Source organism: Oncorhynchus masou, chromosome 18, assembly GCF_036934945.1.
Source record: "Oncorhynchus masou masou isolate Uvic2021 chromosome 18, UVic_Omas_1.1, whole genome shotgun sequence".
NCBI classification, from domain to species: domain Eukaryota; kingdom Metazoa; phylum Chordata; class Actinopteri; order Salmoniformes; family Salmonidae; genus Oncorhynchus; species Oncorhynchus masou.
The window spans coordinates 37,701,941-37,716,971 of record NC_088229.1 but is presented as its reverse complement, the minus strand read 5'-3'; the positions used below and the strand labels follow the sequence as shown (position 1 = coordinate 37,716,971).

The window sequence follows — 15,031 nt, the reverse complement described above, 5'->3', positions numbered from 1 at the left end:
GGATCTTTTATAGAACGAACGAGCATGTACACGCAGGAATTAGTATGCAAAACATTGAATGACAAAAACAGACGGGCCATGATCGTCAACACCGTCAAAATCATCATGCGCTTCCAAGCCTCGTTGCGTTTGCGAGCGTTGCAAAATAAATGTACACACGTTATTGAATAATTTCATCCATCTGCTCCCGCCCATCAACAAGCATCTGCTTAAGGAGGCGCTAAATAGACGCTTGATGCACTGCAAGTCCTGCCTCTCCGATCTCCTCATTGATTTTTAGGAGCATATACCCATGTGGTGATTGAAAGATGAACAAGGTCCACACTCCGGTCCAGCTGGTGGCAGTAATGCACCTTAAAGTTGGTTGCCAACACCATATAACATCCACAGAAGAAGAAGACTGAACTAGGAGAGATTACTAGAAACTGACTAGGTTTCCCCTTTTCTTATTTTAAAAGAAGCTGAAATGTGACATTGGTGTAGTGCTTTTCTTTTTTAGGTGAGAGCGAGCCCAAAAAAAAGAATGAATGCAATCATAATTTCTCAAAGTATGTAAAGACACTGAACAAAATGATAAACGCGACATGTAAAGTGTTTGTGCCATGTTTCATGAGCTGAAATAAAAGATCCCAGAAATTTGTCATAAGATCAAAAAGCTTCTTTCCCTCAAATTTGGGGTGAAAATGTTGTTACATTCCCAGAAGTGAGCATTTCTCCTTTGTCAAGATAATCTATCCACATTTTTTGAAATATAATACACCTTTATTTAATTAGGCAAGTCAATTAATTATACTCCTGAGCAAATATTCCATAACTGCAGGTGGTAGTAAATCAACAACCTTAGGTTTAAACCTGTTCAGAAAACACAATTCAGGTGGCAGTATGCGCCATTTCAGTTTGTTTACCTAGTCAAATATAAGAAGAAGAAATGTACTACTTTAAAGAGCAATTGAACATAATAAGCAACTTCAACTTTGGAAAACGGCCTATAGACAGACAGGTTGGCTGACATTGTCACGAAAATTATGTAAATGATTTGCGTGCATCGACGTGGCCTGAAGGCGTGCGTTGTTATGATTCTGAATGGTCAGATAGCTAGGAACAATGACAAGAAGCTGGGGACCCGTAGGTGGCTCGTTTCAGCTCATTGAATCTTGTTATTGATAACATGTCTTGTTTTTTAGGTGTTTTGACTGATGTCATGACTCATGTCTATGCTAATATGATTAAAATAGCTAGCTATCTAACCAACGACTGTAACAATGTATTTGAGGGACAGCAAGTGCTCATTTTGCAAACGCATTTATGTTTTCAATCAAAATTGAGACTAAGTCATATTTACATGCTGTTAACAGTAAGCCAACCCTGTCTGTTTTGCCCCATAGTTGCGCATACATCGGTTTTGTTGCTAAACAACCAACCTGTCCATGTGACATCGATGAGTCAGAAACATTTATTCTAGTGTCAAAACTACAAAGTGTAAATAGGATAATTTTGAGGATAAGATTTGCAAGATAATTCGGAAAAAATGGTATGTCATGGAATGAAGTGTACGTAACAGTTTTTTCAAGTTTTATTAGCGAATCGCAACCAACTGCATACACCGCCATTTACTGTACTGGAGTGTGAAGCCGGTCACGATTTATCTATACCACTATATTATCTAAACTAACCTTGAATTTCTAATAAAATAAAATAATTCTCTACAAACATCACTACTCCTATCACCCCCACCAAAAATACCACCCACTCCCCATTCCCGTCCAACCTCTCTGACCCTGTCAAGCCTCTCCATTTCTACATCTTACATTTCACAACATAATAATACATGTTAAACCGTTTCCTCTTCCATACATCCATTACACATTCCAGTACCGTGTTTCCCTTTCAATTCCAAAGATGAATTCAGTCCCGTATGCCCTAATCTCATCCTACACAACCTCCTCCTTTATGTTCCCATGATATGACACTATCTACCATGCAGATTTCCTTGTCTCTGCCAGAAATCTAACCCATTTTTCAGAATCAATGTTTTAATTTCCCCTCTATCCAACTGCACCTGTATATCCACAATATTACTTTTCACTGCTCTTTTTGCTATTATACAGTGCATTCGGAAAGTACTCAGAGCCCTTGACTTTTCCCACATTTTGTTACATTACAGCCTTGTTCTAAAATTGATTAATTTGTTATTTTCCTCATCAATCTACACACAATACCCCATAATGACAAATCAATAAAAAATGTAAAACTGAAATATGACATTTACATAATTATTCAGACCCTTTACTCAGTATTTTGTTGAAGCACTTTTGGCAGCAATTACAGCCTTGAGTCTTTTTGGGTATGACGCTACAAGCTTGGGGCACCAGTATTTGAGGAGTTTCTCCCATTCTTCTCTGCAGATCCTCTTAAGACTCTGTCAGGTGAAAGGTGAACCTTCGACCCAGTCTGATGTTCTGAGCGCTCTGGAACAGGTTTTCATCGAGGATCTCTAATGTACTTTGCTCCGTTCATCATGCTCTCGATACTGACTAGTCTCCCAGTCCCTCCTGCTGAAAAACATCCCCACAGCATGATGCTGCGTAGGGATGGTGCCAGGTTTCCTCCAGACATGACGCTTGGTATTCAGCCAAAGAGTTCAATCTTGGTTTCATCAGCCCAGATAATCTTGTTTCTCGTGGTCTAAGAGTCCTTTAGGGCAAACTTCAAGCGGGCTGTCATTTGCCTTTTACTGACGAGTGGCTTTCGTCTGGCCACTTGACCATAAAGACCTGATTGGTGGAGTGCTGCCGAGATGGATGTCCTTCTGGAACTTTCTCCCATCTCCACAGAGGAACTCTGGAGCTCTGTCAGAGTGACCATTGGGTTATTGGTCACCTCCATGACCAAGGCCCTTCTCCCCCAATTGCTCAGTTTGGCCGGGTGGCCAGCTCTAGGAAGAGTCTTAGTGGTTTCAAACTTTTTCCATTTAAGATTGATGGAGGCTACTGTGTTCTTGGGGATCTTAAATGCTGCAGAATTGTTTTGGTACCCTTCCCCTGTGCCTCAACACAATCCTGAGCTCTACAGACAATTCCTTTGACCTCGTGGCTTGGTTTATGCTCTGACATGCACTGTCAACTGTGGGACCAAAGACACGTGTGTGCCTTTCCAAATCACGTCCAATCAACTGAATTTACCACAGGTGGACTCCAATCAAGTTGTAGAAACATCTCAAGGGTGATCAATGGAAACAGGACGCACCTGAGCTCAATTTCGAGTCTCATCGCAAAGGGTCTGAATACTTATGTAAATAAGGTATTTCTGTTTTTGTTTTTTTAATACGCGTGCACAAATTTCCCAAAACCTTTTTGCTTTGTCATTATGGGGCATTGTGTGTAGATAGATGAGTAAAACAAATAATTTGATCAATTTTAGAATAAGGCTAACTTAACAAAATGTGGAAAAAGTCAAGGGGTCTGAATACTTTCCGATTGCACTGTGCATCGTTTGTAATTTTGTACCTTTGCGCTTCCATGGCTTTCTGTTGTACTTCACATCCTCCGTATGCTGCACTGTTCTCCGTCACAGTTACAACATTTCACTTTAGCATCAGGCCCACATTTCCCATACTCGTGAACCCACCACACTTTGCACATCTCATTTTACCTTTGCACCCATTAGCAACATGCCCTATCCATTGGCACTTAAAGCACCGAAGTGGAGTCGGCACATATTCTCTAACTGGATAACTGAGTAGTGATCCTAGCTGCACCCTATTCGGCAGGTTCCCTTCAAATTGTAACAATGCAATTGTAGTGTCCACTCGACTCTTTTTGCTTTTCATACTTTTCGCATCAATAACTTTTCCTCCATTCGGGGAAGCCTTAACTTCTTCCATGGTAATTTCCAATGGCATCCCAGTAATTACTCCTCCTCAATTAATCCTTTTAGACATAACACCGGGAATGTGACATTTCACTCAACCGCCATTGAGTGAGTTCAATTTTAAAACTTTCTCCTGCTGAATTTTACTTTTTGCAGTGATCAGGACCTTCCCGTAACCCATCGGTTTGGCATCCTTAATCACCCCAATCTCTTCCCTAATTGCCTTTGTCAATCAAATGCAAAGGATGGAAGTACTTACCTGCTGGTTCTGGGAACACTACCAAAACTTTATCTGCGCTTTGCAGGTCTACTCTCAACACTACTCATTGTTTCCCCAGCAGTATTCATCCCTCCATCACCCTCATAGCGATTTATCTTACTCCTGTTTCTCCTATTTATAAAAAAAGGTGTAAATAGCTGATCATCATCATTATTAATTGCCCTAATGCTACCATCTGAACTATCTGCCATACAGACCACAGTCACAGTACAATTGCGCCAAACCAGGATAGCTCTTGCTCGCTCTTTTCAACCACCTCCAAATGACTAAGGGCACTCGTCAATCTGTGTCACATAACAGTTTTCCTTGGGTTGGGTTTATTTCAACCCTGCCCACAGCTGGCTTCACCCAAGTAATTATCACCTTGGAGCCCAGCTGCACATGATATAATCATAATGCCCATAGCCAATTAAGTTTGACATCCCTATAAGGCTAATTAGGGACCATCAGTAACTTACACAATGTACATTTTTATTTAACTAGACAAGTCAGTTAAGAACAAATTCTTATTTACAATGACAGCCTACCGGGGAAGTGTGGGTTAACTGCCTTTTTCAGGAGCAGAACGACAGATTTTTACCTTGTCAACTCAGGGATTCAATCCAGCAACCTTTCAGTTACTGGCCCAACGCTGTAACCACTAGGCTACCTGCCACGCAATACATGGGACAAACTAACTATATTATAGAAATTAATATACTAATATTGAAAGCATTTAATAAGACAACTAAAAGGTGTGGAACATTTACATTGTGTAATTATTTGATGGTCCCTAACGAGGCTATCACAGATAGGCTATCCAAAGTCAATCCAACTTTGCCAAGGTCACACACCAGCTGACTGAAGCTAAATGGTGAAAGAAGTTGGCAAGCTAGCTTGCTCGATAGTCTAGGCTTTCTTCCAGATACAAGATCTGGTTAGAATGTTTCAACTTATCTAGAAGGGTGAGTGACTGTAACTGTGTACTGTTTTGGCAGGGTGAAAGTACAAACGCTTCCCACATTCGAACACACATACAAGAGACACCCCACATCAAAGCACGCCTCCAAAATCCAAATCTCGTTCTCAGTCGCATTTCCTACTAAGGATAATTGAAACTGAGGCTAAATCAGGAAGTTCAGGTGCCCCGGAGGGTAAATTTCTCCTTGCAGTATTTTTACGCAATATATTTAGCATGCTGGTAGACTATTGGTTAGATTCAAAAGGTTGCTGGATCGAATCCCTGAGCTGACAAAGTAAAAATCTGTTGTTCTGCCCCTGAGCAAGGCGGTTAACCCACCGTTCCCTGGGCAATGAAGATGTGGTTGTTGTTTATGGCAGCCCCCCACACCTCTCTGATTCAGAGGGATTGGGTTAAATGCAGAAGACACATTTCAGTTGTACAACTTATTAGGTATCTCCCTTGTTTCAAGATTGGCTTGCTCGGAGTTTGGTGTACGAAACACAACGAAGGTTTTTAATGACATTCCAAAGTCACTTTACTTGGCTTATTAGAAATGTACACTAGGGGGAATCCAGAGATGTCCGTGTACATGCGCCCCCTCAGCATCACAGAATTGTCACCATGGAAATATTATCTAACTAGATCATTTTTCTATGGTTGTCACTGCAAACTATTGTCCACTAGATGGTGCCTAAGACCTTGATGTGGACAGAATTTTAAGCCACTTGACCCCTCAACCCGGCTTTTTCCTGTAAGGGAACTGTAGCTAGTAGCCTGTTAAATAGCAGGGATCAAGTGCAGTTAGCGTAACATGGTTTTGTTATGTCTCATGTTGTTGAACTGCACACGTTTAGAAGTTGTAGTAACTCTTGATAAAACAGTAGAACCTTTAGGTTTGAATGGATTATAGTATGGATTATGGATGACCATGGACAATGGTGTCTCTGTTTGGTTTCGTGCCATGATCAGTTGTGTAAAGCACTTAAGTAAAGGTACTTTAAAGTACTACTTAAGTTGTTTTTTTGGGGTACTTGTACTTTACTAATTATAATTTTGACAACTTTAACTTCACTACATTCCTAAAGAAAATAATGTACTTTTTACTCTATACATTTTCCCTGACACCCAAAAGTACTCTTTACATTTTGAATGCTCAGCAGGATCAACATTTTTTTTCAAATTCACGAGAATCAAGAGAACATCCCTGGTCATTCATACCGCCTACTGTGTTGGAGTGTGCCCCTGGCTATCCGTAAATAAAAAATAAATTGTGCCATCTGATTTGCTTATTGAAAGGATTTATACTTTTGATACTTAAGTACATTTTTGCAATTACATTTACTTATATTTACATTTAAATAAGTATATTTAAAACCAAATAGTTTTAGAATTTTACTCAAGTATTATTTTACATGGTGACCTAAGGTATCTTTACTTTTACTCAAATCTGACAATTTAGTACTTTTTTCCACCACTGGCCGTGATAAAATATTCTCGTTCCTGTTTCAGCTTACACTGAAAATAAAAAGTATAGATTGAAAAGAGTGTCCTGTGACAATCCAGTTGTTTATCAATGTTCAACACCGGTAAGTTGAACCATTACTATAGTACAAATGTTAGCTAAATGTGTTTGTAATAAATATCTGTGTATGTATGGGGTTAACCACTGTGCATGTTATGATGATGATTTTAATGTGTAATATGCCTAATTTACCATAAAGCAGTATTGTATTGAATACCATATGATAGCCTGAAAATAAAACAAACAAAAAAACATTTAATAAATAAGGTATTTATTTAAATAGATTAAGAATACATCATTCAACATTTTTGTCCAACACAATCACTTTTAAATACTGTAGAGAACTACCCATGAAATGACAACACTTTTTAAAGCAGAATGTAACCATGTCTGCTGTGGGAAAAACTTCAACGTCTGTTGATGTAACAAGTATCATATCATGTAAACAGTTTTCTGAACTTCAGAATGAAAGGTAACAACTCTCGTTTACAGCACCACCATAGCCCCCCCCCCCCAAAAAAACGATGTAAATACCCCATATCCATTTGAAATAATATAGTTTGGTAATTCAAGTCATGAAATTGGCTAATCTAGATGGTTATCAATCTCATGCACTATCCCTTAAAATAAATGTATGCTGTAATACACAATTGTACAAACTACAAAGTCACCATACATACAGTCCTTAAAAAATACTATAATTAATTATATTCCATGTTAATTGCATTGATCATATTAAGTAGCCCTACCTACTCATAACAATTTAAGTACAGATATAAATCAATAGTATTTACCTTATCATTGGGTGGGAAATGACTGTACAGGGAAGTGCAACCATTACAACTAATATCACACCCTCATTCTATCTCCCTTTAATACAGGCACTTTTCAAAAACATTTACAAAGACAATACTGTGAGGTGAAATCAAGAGTTAAACTTGGCCAAATTGTGATAATATAAATAATGTTAAATGAAAAAAGTAGATACAATTATGAGAGAGAGACTTATTTATAGAATCAAAAAATCCACAACATCCACTTTGTGTAATACTTGAAAACAGACCAGCTGTTCGAAATGGAGGAGCGACCCAATCTCCATTCATTGTTAAAGGCTCTGTGTTTTTCCTGTGTTTTATCAACTCAAAAAACTGATTGGATTTTTAAAGTCATCAATGTAAAGGAATTTCTTTCTTTTTTTACTCACCTTTTAACCCAAACCCACGACACAGTGAAATGTTTAGTTGTTTAGTAAAATGTTTAGTATAAAAACTGCTGCTTTGGGCCTTTTAATGTAATCACATAGATTGTGGGGTAACTTTGATGTACAGCAAAGCCAATAAAACAACAGTCTACAGCCATCCCCCCCCCCCAAAAAAATGCCTTTTCGTGAACTAACACCTTCACTTCACCTTTTCCCCTCTTACTATCTCTGACTTTGTTTTAGGAAACATTGACTGACTGGGATAAGTGGTTGTCCCACATAGCTATCTTAAGATGTATCTTTAAGTTGCCCTGGATGAGAGCATCTGCTAAATGAATAAAAATATAACATTTCTGAGTCAAGGCCATCCACTGTCAGGTAATCCAATAGGATGCCTACTAGGGGGGGAATCTTTGTGACGTCCAACTCTGGTCATACTGGGTCATATTCATCAGTGCACACACTAGCAAAGCGTTTACCAACAGAAAACAAAAATGAATGTTTCTTATTGGACAAGTTCAGGTAGTCCCTCCCTGTTTCAGTAGGATTTCTTCCATTTGGTGACTAGATAATACGACTCTGGCTGAAAAGGGACGATTTCTATACATATTTTTTGTGAACAGCTAATTAGTGGGTATATACTCCCTAGACTCTGAATATTATAAATAGACCTTTCCCCACATTGAGTAGAACATTTTACATTAGTTGTTACATAACCATGATCAGTAGGGACCAACTAGACCTAGATCAATTAGTTTAAAACTAAACATGTCTAGTAAACCGATACCTTCAAATGAATCCCTCAACAGATTGGTCTTTCAACAGCAAAATAACGTACAACAAATGTTTCACTTGCATGTCTTCAGTTAACCCATACCATTTAACAAAACACTACTCACAGAGGACAACAAAAAAACACCTTATACCAATCCATCACACTGTTTTCTGTTTGAATACAGTGACAGTACAGATCTGACACGAAGCCTCCAGGCATCTATGGTTTATCTTTGCTTTGTTTGTTGCATCAAATGAGGTGGCAAAAGTTTTAGTGGTAGCACCCTAGACTGAATGACTAAGGGTTCGTCCCAAAATGGCACCCTATTTCCACTATAATTAAAGATGCACATTAGTGTGTGGGGGGGTCAGTCTTCAAGCTTTCCGCAATGTTGAAGCTCTATATGATGACAGGAGGTTTCTGCCTGTTCTGGCAACCCCACTCTGAGCTGGGAGTGTTGCTGGACACTGTCTGCCTCCTTCTCCCTCAAGAACCTTTCTAACCTGTCCATGTAGGATGGCCGCCGGGGTAGGAGGAAATAGTGCGTGGCACTGGCTTTCCTCCCATCCTCCATGATAGGCACGATACAGGGGGAGCGTGGCCCCACCAAAGGCCCAGTGGACCCCTCCCTATGCTGCTGTTGTGGCCTCTGGAGGCCCTTGCTGACATATTTGGGGTTAGGGGCGAAACTCTGCGTAGGGGGCATCACCCCATTCACGTATATAGGGAGGCTCTTGGGACTAGGGGTGCAACAGGAGCCACAAGGGGGCGCTATCGGTTTCCTGGGAGGAACTTTGGGTGGCTTGTCCTTGTCTTGGTCCTCGGTGACAGACCAACGGTGGCAGTTGGCAGTCTTGGAGGGGCGTGGGGGGATGGGGATGCGGGGAGGAACTTCAGGCTTGTCCAGCTGGGGGTTGCCCCTGTAGCTGCCATGGTGGTGGTGGTGAAGGTGACACGACTGGCGCAGGCCGGAGGGCTTGAAGGAGCTTGCAGGGCCCGAGTGGGAGCGCCGCAACTTGGACCATTGGGGCCGATCGTGTTGCTTGCTAGAAATGTCCCTCGCTGCTACCACCACGGGCCCTGGCCCTCTCTGTCCCCCAAACTGGGCCTGCTGCTCCTGGGTTCCACTTTGGGCTCCACCATTAGCCGAGCCGCTAGCCCCGGGGGGCCCCTCAAGGTAGGCATAGTTGACCTGGCCACAGCCCCTGAAGCTTCGTCGTCCGGTGGCTCCATAGTGGAGAGCCAGGGCATTCGTGGAGCAGCGCTGGGGAAGTAGGTGCTGCCTCTCGTCGATGAAGAATTCCACCTCGCTGTCTGCCGCCTCATCTGAAGAGTTATCCTCTGGGTCAGGGAGAGGGGGCAGGGGCTTGGGGCCGCAGGACGGACTCTGCTCATAAACTGATAGTCTCTGGAAGGAGGGGACCACCTGGTCCCCCTCAGGAGGGCGGGGCCTGGTGGAGTGAGAGGTCAAGGGATGGCTGCTAGAGTACAGTAGATGGTAGGGCTGGGGCATTTTGTCTGTAAAGACAGCAAATAGAGAGAACATTCAACATAACTTGAATGAAAGCGTCATATTTGCTATACAGAATGAATCTGATAATGTTTTTAATACTCACAATTTACAGTCAAATTAAAAGAGAATGAGCAAAGGAGAAACATTAATTTATTGAACATGGAAAATAGAAAACAGAAACATTTTAGCCTTACAATTATATTATCTTCACTCTTATCTCCTCCCACAAAACAACAGATTTGAGCCAAATGCATTCAACAATAGTGTACAATACACAACCACACTACACATAAATGATACAAAGAGCATCAATTTCCATCCCAAGGAAGGAGTGTCCTCCACAGACACCACTTTCTGAGAGGAAGCTCTGCTCTCTGTAAAATATCAGCCACAACAACACCCAGATTAGTTGACGAATAATTTATCAGCGACGCAAGTGACAATCTTTAAGAAGCTTCCCATAACCTTCGGGAGCTTCCTGAACAACATCCTCCAATGAAAACATCCGATTCTGATTCTGCCACAGAGCTCAGGGACAGCCAGTGACCAGACAGCAAGAGATAGCCTTCTTCCTTTCTCTGCCCCAGCCCTCCCTCTCTCCCATCCCCAAGCCCAGTGTAGACTACAGCAGACCTGGGTCCAAGCAGTATTTATTTACTTTCAAATACTTTAGGTGAACTTGATTTAGCTTTTTGCTGACCTGGCATAATGGAACCAAACCCCTCCTACATTTCCGCTTTTGGAACTATTCCATTGTTGCCATTATGCTTGGCAAAGCTCAAGAAAACAAACTACTATTTCAATCTAGGTCTGATCAGACTCAATTCAACTCTAGGCTCAATCAAATCTACAATCCAGTATTAACGCAGTAGCAAATAAAATTAAAATGCCATTTGTCGAAAAACACAACAGAACAGCTTTGGATCGGAAACAATCCTAGGTAGACACTGCCACAAGTGGAAGGTTCACGTTTTCTAAATAAGACACATGGCATGTCCACAGTATGAAGTATTTTGTAAACAAAGACACTGGGGAAATGTGTGTTTACACACACAGCCCAATTCTGATGTTTTGCCCAATTATTGGCAAAATAGCTGATCTGATTAGTGGAAAAATAACAGAATTGGGATGCCTGTGTAAACACAGCCTCAGACTGGTTGAATTGAATTGTTTTTGCTAGTGCAAAAATATTGCAAATGTCTCCCGCAAAAGTATTTCACTCACTGTCAAAGCCCTGGGACACTGTGTGGTGTTGGTGATGCTCTCTCAAGTTGTGTTCCATCGCGTCGTCAGCATCCAGGCTAAAGCACAGGCTGAAACACAATGACACACAGAAGAATGCTTGAATTCAACACTTGGCCATGTAGATAGTAGATACAGTATGTAGACTGGTCCTACACTTGCCATTGTGTCTGTAATGTCATGCATTATGTATGCATTAAGCTTGAGTCCGAATTCTAACTTCAGGCAACCACACGTAATTCAAATGAACTCAAACAGAAGTCAATGCAGGATTTTTGTGAGAGTTGGGCGCGAGTTATGATTCGTCCTTCAGTAACATGATTGCACTAAACCCATTCTCAATTTTTGCAATAACCATACTATGTATGTCAATATTTAACAAGCATCAATATAACAATATCAATTACACAATTTGAATGAATATTTTTTTTGAAATAAAAAATTATTGCAACAATAACAATATTAAACATCAATACAGGGACATTCCTGTGAATACAATGAAAATACAACTGATTATCAAGTATTTCAGAACTACATTAAGTATTTCAAGTATTTCTGAACTACACTATTTTTTTATGATGAAATGTTTATCAACTACTAATAATTCCTTAAAGTGTACCTTAATGTAAAGTGTTGCCCACTCACCTGTTTGTGCCATGTGGCTGTCCCCAGTAAGCCTTGTTTCGGGCCATGCTGTGACAGAGACTGGGGGAAGGCAGGCTACTCCTAAAGGACATGTACATGTAGATCCATAGAGCACCCAGTCCTCACAGAGACACTGTCCATCTGCTTACTGCAGTCCAGCCAACCAGTAGTAGTCATCCTGTCTCCTTGTTAGGTGCTGGCATACCTGAATAACAGTGTGACAGAGAGAATGAACGAGAGACAGAAAAGGCACGAGAGAGGGAAAGAAACAGAGAGAGAGGAAAAGAGAGAGGGTGAGAGAAAGATAGTGAGAAGAAATAAGAAAACATTCAAGTGTTCATCAACTATGTTGCTAACCATTTTGCTAACCATTTATTTCACAGGCCTGTTTCAGCATCCTTTTGCCTGGTATTTTTGCCTTGTACACAACAGGTAAGCTACCTGATACTAAATACATAGTGGGCCTTGTTATAATAAATCCAGTCAACAACAAAATAATTATTAAACAATGTACTTTCCATTTGACAATGTAATTTCTCTGAAAACACCAAATAAATTACCAATATAATTTAATCATAACCTCTTACCCCTTTAACCATAACCTGACCACTACACTCCTTGTACCAGCGGTTGCTTTGCCTTGCTTTACTGAGCTAAGCCTCTCATGTGTGTCTCTCCTTTGTAGATCCAGCTCAAAGAGCCTGACTGAGTCTGACTGAGGCATGGAGTTGCATTGCACAACCTCTGGGTCAACAGTGGGCAGGCCTAAGCACTTTCTCCACTCCTTCTTCCCCTCCCAGGCCTGTGAGGCTGTGCTCTGCTCTCTGTACTCTGTAGTCATTCTTATTGCAGTGCTGAAGCGTAGGCCCACACCAAGGGGCCACAACAAAGCCCTTTCAACAGAGGCCATTGTGCAACAAGCTCCTGTGACGCTGGAATGACAAACACTCCCAGTGTGAACGTGCGCCAACACTCACACACACGCTTTACTGTGTGTGCGTGCGTGTAGCCGAATGTGCGCAAAGTTTCTCACACATTTGCATACTAGCGTGCACTCACACGTACACACACACAGTAAAGACCTACTTGGTCAGGAGGAGAGCGCCTCTGGCAAAAGGTTCAAGTACTTTCCATATGTCATATGAAAAAAAGTGAATGTCTGACACCACAGAGATCAACATGTTTTTTTCAGAGCTGTACAGCCAGGTGTTCTTGTCAACTTTTTTCTTTGAACATAGTCTTCATACCACCCAGGAAAAAAGGTTCAATTCCAAATTCAAAACACTGACAGCTGACAACAACAATATTGATAATGACAAGTCCACTGGGGAGAAAGACTGGACAAAGTGTAACCACATGCTACACAACAACCTGGGCCCTTTCCTTGCTGCCACGAACGGGTCATGGTCTTGCAAAAAGCTGCTCTTTATGCAAACAAGTGTCAGTGTGACAAAAGGGGATTTGAACTATAATTGTAATGGTGAAAAGTTGGTTGACGTGTGGTGTGGGAAGCTTATGCATATACCATCCATGGAACGCTCTCTAGACAAGACATAACATTTATCTACCTTCAAGTACAAGAAACAACCTTCTGCGTAATTTATGTCAAGAGAGAGCTCAGAGATGCAAGAAACCAAACAATAAGGAATTCTACCGGCAAATAACTCAGTGGTCATGAATGAGGCCACTCTGGGCCATGAATGGCCCTTTGTGTTTTGGCTGTGCGGAGAGAGGCCTGCAAATCCCAACGAACTCTCCCATGAGGTCAGGCCAGAGACATGCCATGGAGACATCCAGGGATGGCAGAGGTGTGTGAGAGAGAGAGATTCCTGGTGAGATTATGACCCGCCATTGGCATCTAGAGATCCGTTTGAGGAAGGGGAAACTAACCTAAAACACAGTCAGCACTAAGCCCATTAGAAGAGATATGTGTTTATAACGTCTGTCAAACGTATACTGTGATGAAATCAAATTCATTTTGTTACTGTCAAATGTTCCCAAACCGGGAAACTATACCTGCTCTACCTGTGCAACAAAGCAAAGAAGCATGAACAGAATAACACACCCTGTCCGGCAGACTCTCCCAGCTGACCGGTGACTCAGGTGAGAATCATTTCCCAAATAGAGGCCCTCAACATTATTCCATTACTGTGTTCAAGTCAAGTTTATTTGTCATATGCACAGGATACACATGGTAGGCGACACAGTAGGCTACAATTACATGCTTAATCGCTTATTTCCGAAAATAGTATTAAGATATAAAAGAAATAAAAAGCATGTTGATCTAATAATCTTCTCATTCACAAATAGGCTAGTGCCTGTTATTGACACAATACTTTCATTTCAGTCGCAGCAGGCTTTAACATAGTAGCCTACTATGTTAAAACAGCCTATTTGATTGTAATATTGCTACTATACTGTCATTGTAAATTAATTTATTAGGCTACTTACCATCAAAGTAGACAGTTGTGTAGTGGAGGTATCGTAGTGTAGTAGCTCCTTCGAATTCTAGCAGGTCTATCCGGTTATTGGACGACTGCTGACGACAACAAAACTTGCACGTGCTATATCTTTTCCGACAACATTCGCTCGGGGAATTAATTCGCTCACAGCAACGCGGTTTCTCTATCTTTTTATAAGCAAGGGTCAACGCTTGAACATTTGCTCCACCCGCGCCTTGCTCTTAAAGTGACCAGTTCTTATTTCCAGCTACTTGTATCTATCCTCTCCCTTTGATATCTCTCCCAATACATCACTGTTCAGAGGTGTAAAGACAGGCTACCACCCAGAATAGTCTTGACATAGTAACCTGTCCGACTTCTGACACCAATTGGACACTTCTGACACCAGCACAGCAAAGGAGGGCGGGGATTCTTGGAACAAACATTTAAACCCAACAGGGGGGGTTCGATTATCTGGTGAGGACACTACACTAAATACTGGTCAACTGGACATGGCATGATAATAACACTGACGCGTTAAACACTTCCAGAGAAATTAGGCTACAGTTTAATAAGTTGTTTTCGATTATACCAATTTA

General features: G+C 41.2%; 1 protein-coding gene across 2 annotated transcripts; it reads right to left on the bottom strand.

Annotated features, from left to right (window-relative positions):
• Positions 1–6,865: 6,865 nt before the first annotated feature.
• Positions 6,866–14,813, bottom strand: LOC135504527 (ERBB receptor feedback inhibitor 1). 2 transcript variants are annotated; one of them, XM_064923204.1, is made up of 4 exons: positions 14,443–14,813; positions 11,992–12,196; positions 11,329–11,417; positions 6,866–10,109 (listed from the first exon to the last, which is right to left on the bottom strand). In XM_064923204.1, the coding sequence occupies exons 2-4, from the start codon at positions 12,087–12,089 to the stop codon at positions 8,959–8,961; spliced, it is 1,338 nt and encodes a 445-aa protein (XP_064779276.1). In that variant the 5' UTR covers positions 12,090–12,196; positions 14,443–14,813; the 3' UTR covers positions 6,866–8,958. The 2 variants fall into 2 exon arrangements, with proteins under 2 accessions (XP_064779276.1, XP_064779275.1); XM_064923203.1 differs by lacking the exon at positions 14,443–14,813 and adding an exon at positions 12,579–12,715.
• Between the last annotated feature and the right edge of the window lie 218 nt (positions 14,814–15,031).